General features: G+C 39.5%; 1 protein-coding gene across 2 annotated transcripts; it reads left to right on the top strand.

The window, feature by feature from the left end:
* Positions 1-235: 235 nt before the first annotated feature.
* On the top strand, positions 236-7,648 carry grk7a (G protein-coupled receptor kinase 7a). 2 transcript variants are annotated; one of them, XR_007181055.1, is made up of 5 exons: positions 236-1,542; positions 1,655-2,092; positions 4,883-5,163; positions 5,523-7,429; positions 7,534-7,648. XR_007181055.1 is itself a non-coding variant. In XM_048164746.1 (4 exons), exons 1-4 carry the CDS (start codon positions 946-948, stop codon positions 5,854-5,856), a joined length of 1,650 nt encoding a protein of 549 aa, XP_048020703.1. In that variant the 5' UTR covers positions 236-945; the 3' UTR covers positions 5,857-7,530. The 2 variants fall into 2 exon arrangements, 1 of the variants encoding a protein (XP_048020703.1); XM_048164746.1 differs by lacking the exon at positions 7,534-7,648 and having other exon boundaries at positions 5,523-7,530.
* Positions 7,649-7,921: the final 273 nt, after the last annotated feature.

Raw genomic sequence — 7,921 nt, 5'->3', positions numbered from 1 at the left:
GTTTTTTTTGGTGCACCAAAAATATTCTCGTCGCTTTATAATATTAATATTGAACCACTGTACTCACATGAACTGATTTAAATATGTTTTTAGTACCTTTATGGATCTTGAGAGAGGAAATTTCATTGCTCCCTATGCAGGCCTCACGGAGCCATCGGATTTCATCTAAAATATCTTAATTTGTGTTCCGAAGATTAACAAAGGTCTTACAGGTGTGGAACGGCATGAGGGTAAGAACTAAATGACAGAATTTACATTTTTGGGTGAACTAACCCAAATGAGCAGTTAGAGCAATTCTGTAACTTTTTGCATCATTTAACTAAATGCTAAATATGATTATGCTAAATTAAAAACTAACTGTTAAAATCAGCAAGTAAAATATGATTGATTGAATGAGCAGATGGACTTTAGCCCCTTTTTTGGTATTTGGTGCTGCAATAGCACATTAGCCATTGGCCTATAAACAACAGGAGAAAGTTTTAGTGTGTCCTGCTAGCCTCAGCATTTTGTACACCCCATGCTGAGCTGTTAGCTCCCACATATTTGCTCCTCTCATCGTATCACCATTTATGTTTAGACAACAGAGCCCGATGGCCATCCGTTGACTAGCGCTCTGCATCTGCCTAAATATAGTCAGCCCTAAAGCTTCTTAGTGGGAGAACCCTCTTATAAGTTCCTTTCCTTGAATAGTAGCTGAGTATAGGCTACACAAATATACTTAAGTGAAAATCCCTTGCAGGTATTTAATTCTAAATGAGTAATTACTGGGTTGTCAGCGTGTCTTGTTCTGCAGGTGCGTGCATCTTAGTGGCTCATTCGCGCCTTGGCTTCAAAGCGAGTAGCACACAAACTCATTGACCACTGGCAGTAGCATCTTCTAGCCTGATAAAGCAGTGTGCGGAGCTTCCATTTCTCTTAGGCGAGTAACCTGACACAGCCGCCAAAATGTGTGACATGGGGGGACTTGATAATTTGGTGGCCAACACGGCCTACCTGAAAGCCCAAGGGGGTGATGACAAGGAGATGAAGAAACGTCGCCGAAGTCTATCTCTGCCTAAGGCGGAACAATGTGTGGCACTCAGGACGAGTCTGGACAAGGACTTCGAGTCCCTTTGTGAACAGCAGCCTATAGGTAAGAAGTTGTTCCGCCAGTTCCTCGATCAAGCAGGGCCAGAGTGCTTGACTGCTGCAGAATTTATGGATGATCTGAACGATTGGGAATTGTCAGAGGCTGCTGCTCGAGATAAGGCCCGTACAAATATCATCAACAAGTACTGCAAAGATGGTTCCAAGAGCTCCCTCACCTTCCTAACTGGAGATGTAGCAACCAAGTGCAAGGCGGTTACTGACAAAGATTTCGAGGAGGTGATGGCACAGGTGAAGCTGGCAACCAAAGAGTACATCAAAGGCAAGCCGTTTACAGATTACCAGACAAGCCAATTCTTCGACAAGTTTCTGCAGTGGAAAGAGTATGAGAAACAGCCAATCACGGAGAAGTACTTCTACGAATTCAGGACTCTTGGAAAAGGTGGATTCGGAGAGGTAGGTTCTATTCATGAAGTGCAACCTATTAGCATACATTTTAGATGATGAGTACACATCTTGAATCAAAGATATTATCAAACTTGAACATGATGATTGTATACACTTCCAGGTGTGTGCAGTGCAGGTGAAGAACACCGGCCAGATGTATGCTTGCAAGAAGCTCTGCAAGAAGCGTCTCAAGAAGAAACATGGTGAGAAAATGGCCCTGCTGGAGAAGAAGATCTTGGAGAAGGTCAACAGCCTGTTCATTGTGAGCCTGGCATATGCTTACGACACCAAAACCCATCTCTGCCTGGTCATGAGCTTGATGAATGGAGGTGATCTCAAGTATCACATCTATAACATTGGCGAGAAGGGTATCGAAATGGATCGGATCATCTATTATACAGCTCAGATTACAACTGGGATCCTGCAACTGCATGCCATGGACATTGTGTACCGTGACATGAAGCCGGAGAACGTGCTCTTAGATAGCCAGGGCCAGTGCCGTCTTTCAGATCTTGGTCTTGCTGTGGAGATTCCTGATGGGAAGACCATCACCCAAAAGGTGGGTTAATCATCTCTATGCTGTGATTAGTATGCGTAAATTCACCAGATAACACTTGAGTATGCTTGTGTGAGATGAGAATGGAAGTATGTAGAGTGGTTCTCAAACTTCTTTAGGAGGTGGACCACTGTAACAGTTAAACCAAAATTTTAGACTACTTACAGTAACACCATATCTTATTTGGGGGTTCAACATCAATCCTACCTTGAGCCACCAATCCATATGTATAGACTTCATTTTTCAGTCTAAAAAATAAACAAACAAAAAAATTAGAGCGCTAAATAGACTATTCACTAGCTAAGTTATGTACACTGACACATAATTTTGAGCGAGATCATTGAAGTGAGAAAATAGAAACACTTTATCATAAAATTAACAGTCAACTAATTGACTGATTAATTAGTCAATAATTAAATGTTCTGTTTTTTTCAATTATAGTTATTATTTCTGCATTTTTTAATTAGCCAATCAACTTGCGGACCACTTGAACCATCGTGGTCCTTTGAGACCACCGGTTTAGTTAAAATCTTTAAGTTTAGTTTAAGTTTTGGACTTAAAGGACTTTAAAGATTTTCAGTAGCATCTCAGACCGTTCATCTTTTACGCTGTAAATCAGGATTACTACTGTGTTAGCGTGGGCTTCTGTGCCTCTTATATAATTCCTGGTGATCTTCATCACCCTGAGTACAGCTATACCAGTAAACAGACCTAAAGACAGCATGCGGGTTCAGTTACCATGCCGTGTCCTTACCTGCACCCTTGGCTCATTGACTCTTTAAGCTTTTCAATTTGTGTGCTTTTCAATAATTATGATTGAGGGGACTTTTGAGATGTATTTAAATTAATTAAATTATGGTTATTTCACTATTTATGTAAGTATTTGTTCCATTGCTTCCAACTAAGCTATGCTAAAAACGGTTCTATGAACCAATAATTCTACTTCATTCAGAAGGCCCACAAGTGCTTCACCTCTATACTTAAGAGGTGAGGGGTGCAGTAATCACAACTGGGTCTCATGCCCAATAAAACTTTTATACAAAATAACATGAAATAAGTTGCTAATAAGATGTATATTAACTTAGTGCAGCATCAGTGATGGCAAAGGCACAATATACCATTAGCAACTGGGAAGCTTCTTATTTTGTCTCATTGGAGATTTGCGTAAGTAAATTGAAAGCTTGTTCAAGAAATTATGCCATAAGTAACAAAAATCTGAACAACTAAATTACTCAATAAAATGTTTAATGCTCATTATAGATTTCAAAGTTCTTAATACTTAAGCACAAATTAAGTTAACTGAACCTTTAACTTATTCTCAGAGTTTAAAGGCATTTTAGAAAGTGGTTATCTAAACAGTTTAAAATGTTAAAAGTTGTTAAGACAATCTACATTTGCAAAGATACATTGTTAGTGATAAATATTATAATGGGGAATATACTAACTTCATCATGTCTTTCCTGAACTTTACCTTTGTTTTTATTTTGTTTTGTTTTTTTGCTTGTTATAGTGTAAGCCGCCCACACATATTTTTCATGCTCACACAGGTTTGCATACTCAGCACTGCCCCTCATGACTTGTGCATTTTTGATCTGTCAAAGGTGAAAATCAACCAACTCTCATGCAGTGACCCTAAGCTTATTATCTCTTGCCCTTCTTGAGTCCTCAGTGCAGGCTGAAGCCCAAGCTGAACCCCCGGGGGTTTGGCTGGCTTTACACTCCAGATCCTCTTAGGAAGAATTACACAAATCTGTCTCTGATCAGACAGCCAAAGGCATAGGGAGGGGAATGCATTTTATATTTGTTTTATATTTCGACAATTATAAGACTCTGTGTTCATCACTGCTCTTTTCTGTCAGTTTTTGACTTTAATGTACATTTTATTGACCTGTATTAGTGCCTTTACCTTCTGGAGATTTAACAACTTTGAACCTCAGTAGTTTGATTTATGTAACTACGCTTTATGCACAAACTATAGCTTCAGTGGTGTGAAGGTCTAGGTCATTCTAGATTAGGTAAACTAATTGTTAACCTAGCATTTTGCCTCTTTTGACTGTGCATCTTTTCCCATCTAATTATTGCATTTTAGCTCGACTGAGACTAACCCTGTCAATTACTATGCCTTGTTAAAGTTCTTTGCATTTCAGAAGGGTTTTCCACTTGGACTAAGCCATGTGAATTACCAGTATCTAAGAATAGAGCACATTTTGTACTCAGCATGAAGCCCAAACATTATGTAAGATTATTTAACCAAAAAGCAAACGCTTTTGCCCCTCTTAGTTGTTTAATATGATTGTGTAGTTGTAACTATTATTTTGGATTAAATCACATAAAATGGGTTTTAAGTGGCCATAGTGATCAGTCTTAGAGCCATGCAATTAAACTGAAGAGTTACAGTAGCTCTGGTGTAAGATTAGCCATATATAGCTATTAATGAATGACTCTAGGTGAAAGCATGTCTACGCAAAAGTTGTACATGTCTATTTGAGTCTAAGAATGGTTGTCTTTATATAAATCCGCTTCATCACAGTGGATCGGCACATGACACCTGACAGGTAGTAGAGGATTAAGATTAAGCTTCCTCTTTCTGGCAAAGAGATGAAGTGAGGTCTGAGCAATAGATAGGTTAATACTTACCTAAAATGCTCTACTACAACAGTGCTGCCACATTAATAAACACCTCTGATTAACAAACATGCTGTACAAACCCACACAAAAGGAATCGTTCTGCATCTTATCTAACCAGTTTCCCACAAGAAATGAAAATATTAATGTTCCAGTCTCTTTTCACAGGCTGGAACGGGTGCATATATGGCACCTGAAATCCTCACTGATACCCCATACAGGACATCAGTGGACTGGTGGGCCCTGGGCTGCAGTATCTATGAAATGGTGGCTGGTTACACCCCCTTCAAAGGCCCTGAAGCCAAGAAGGAGAAGGTGGAGAAGGAGGAGGTACAGAGGCGCATCATCAATGAGGAACCCAAGTATGAACACAAGAACTTTGACGCTGCCACCATAGACATCATCAAGCAGTTCCTCAAGAAAAAGATTGATGAACGTCTTGGCTGCAAGTAAGTCCTTCTATCCCTCTTAACCTCCTGATTCTTCAGGTGTTAAAGCAGGACATGTGGACCCTAGCCTGATTTGAAATCCGTCATCACAACTGAAGGACTTTATTAGTGTCCTACCAGTTTTAGTGTCCTACCAGTAGTACCAGTCCTACTATTGTAGCAAATTTGTATGACTTGGCGAAGATGATTATCTAGGTTTTTCTGAGAACAAAAACCTATACGGTCATCATTTAGACCAAGTGTAATAATGATCAAAAGCTTTGAGTTGGATCCAACATGAAGGCGATATTGTGAAATCCATCAAACTCCTTTTCCCACATGGTCAGGATGTATAATTGTTACTTGTACTATTTTCGCAGGGGTGATGATCCAAGGAAGCACGAGTGGTTCAAATCCATCAACTTTGCTCGATTGGAGGCCGGCCTTATCGATCCACCCTGGGTGCCCAAACCCAACGTTGTCTATGCAAAGGATACAGGTGACATTGCTGAGTTCTCTGAAATCAAGGGTATTGAGTTTGATGCGAAGGATGATAAATTCTTCAAGGAGTTTAGCACAGGTGCTGTGTCCATTGCCTGGCAAAAGGAGATGATTGACACAGGACTCTTTGATGAGCTCAACGACCCCAACCGGAAAGAATCATCTGGTGGTTCAGATGATGATAAGAAATCGGGCACTTGCACGCTTCTGTGAGAGACCAATCCAGCCACTCAGCCCAGAATTCACCAGTAAATGCTTTAGTGGTATCACTAATATTATTGAAACTGTGCTCTGTGTCGAAGAAGAGTGAAGCATGCCTGGAAAGAGATGGGTCTTTAGTTCGTTGTAGCATAGAAGGACACTCTTATTGCTTCATCAGCACAGAAACATGGTCTGAGAAACACTCTAGACCATTCATGATGTGGTGGACTGAGCTTTGGACCAGTCAGGGAAGTTTTTCTCTGGAGTTCCTTTATATCTCGTGAAGTAGTCAACCTCCTATCCAACAGGGGGCGCAAGTAAAAGTACTATTCCCTATTGAGAAGATGCTAGAAGAGTAGAGGAATACAGGCCACCTAAAGAGACTTTTAAGATTATTATGTAACTATAGTGACTCGATATAATCGACAGCAGTTTGTGATCACAAGGCAGAGATGTGTGGATATGCAAAAAAGAGTCATCCTCAAGAAGTGGCTTGCGTTCTAAACATCTCCTGCCTTGCCAAATCACAATTTATTTGTGGATTAGTTCATGGTGTACTAGTACACAGCTGGCATCTACTGTATACATACCATAAGACTATAAGAGGCTACTGAAGACCAGGCCCAGACGGAATCTGCAGAATTGTTTCTCATTTTTGAATTCAAAATTCTGTGGAATGTACTAAAATTAAATTAGGCAAAATTCATCCATCCATTTTTCAAACAGCTTCTCCTGTGTAGGATTGTGGGGATGGTGGAGCCTATTCCAGCATCTCCAGCCATAGGCAGGGTAATACCCTGAACAGATGGCTGGTCCATCACAGATTAGCCAAAATATTTAACAAAAAAAATGTGCATGAAAACATTTTGTTAATGATGGGCATTCCAATTCTGCAGAAATCTGGGAAGCATTCCATGCACACAGATTCTGCGTGGGCCTGCCTGTGACACGGGTAAACAGCTACATGCTAACAAAAGTGCATTTGAATGAATGGTGTAATTGTCCAACAGAGCTCAAATGATCTCTGTTGTAGAAAGTCTCACACAAATTGTTAACACATGCTTGTGATCTTTGATAGCAGGCCATTTCAGATTTCACCTAGATTTTTAAATGATTTGTGTGTATAAATATGTACATATAAATATGAATGAATAAATCAATATATATATATATGTATTAATAGCTCTGAAATGAAATCAAATCAGAGCCTGATTACTTAGCATTTAAAGGTAACAATTCCTTTTGTGGTTTGTTGCTTTTTTACCGCTCTGATATTATGGGATAGATGTACACAGCAGTCAGCTTTGTTCAGCTGAAAGAGTTCAATCCTCAAGGGCACAAAGAGAGAGCTTTGGCACGGATACGTCTACTCAATCCTCACTAGTTGTGTTACATAATCAAGGTGGAGCTTGTGCCCCCCTTACAGTCTTCATTTGTTTTGCTTTTATAATGCTGAGCAAGGGCAAAAGAAAACTTGTTACTGTAAAAATCACAGTAAGTGACATAAAATGGACCAAACTACCTGTTTTCAAATGAATTATTTGTTCTGTCTCTTTGCCGGTGTTCAGTTTTTACTTTTTGTCAGGTAAGTAATGATTAAATGTAATTGTATATAAGGTTTGAGAATGATTATAAATAGAAATGTCAGATATTCAAAATGGGTCAATAAAATGTCTCTTTCTTTTACAGATTTTTCTCTGAGCTTTTTCCCCCTATAATGCTGGTGCTTGGCGCTAATCAGTAAACATCTACTACGCTGGTACTAATCAAATCAGTAAATTTAGGGCAAGAGTCACAGTTCACTGGCGGAGGTTAGTCTTCCATTATTTCAGGTTTGAAAGTTTCCTTGTTCCTGAGATAACTGAAAGATAAGAATCTTAATCTTAATCTCACGCATATTGCTTGATGAAAATCTATCTGCATGTTGGTGCATGTTAAAAAATCACTGCAAGAGTCAAAACCTAAAAATATGTCCCAGATTAAGGAGTCAAATCACAGACTGCCTGAAGAGTTCTGGGCTGAATTCAGTACACCACACTTATCTTGTAAAGCGATAATCTGGCTTACACTCACGTAC

The sequence above is a fragment of the Megalobrama amblycephala genome, linkage group LG17 (assembly GCF_018812025.1).
Source record: "Megalobrama amblycephala isolate DHTTF-2021 linkage group LG17, ASM1881202v1, whole genome shotgun sequence".
In the NCBI taxonomy this organism is placed as follows: Eukaryota; Metazoa; Chordata; class Actinopteri; order Cypriniformes; family Xenocyprididae; genus Megalobrama; species Megalobrama amblycephala.
Note: the sequence above shows the minus strand (reverse complement) of the source record. Positions and strands in the feature narration are given on the sequence as shown.

Coding starts and splice junctions, on each gene's coding strand:
- grk7a (XM_048164746.1), top strand. CDS start 946: ATGTGTGACATGGGGGGACTTGATAATTTGGTGGCCAACACGGCCTAC. Junction 2,093..4,882: donor GGAAGACCATCACCCAAAAG/GTGGGTTAATCA, acceptor CTCTTTTCACAG/GCTGGAACGGGTGCATATAT. Junction 5,164..5,522: donor GATGAACGTCTTGGCTGCAA/GTAAGTCCTTCT, acceptor CTATTTTCGCAG/GGGTGATGATCCAAGGAAGC.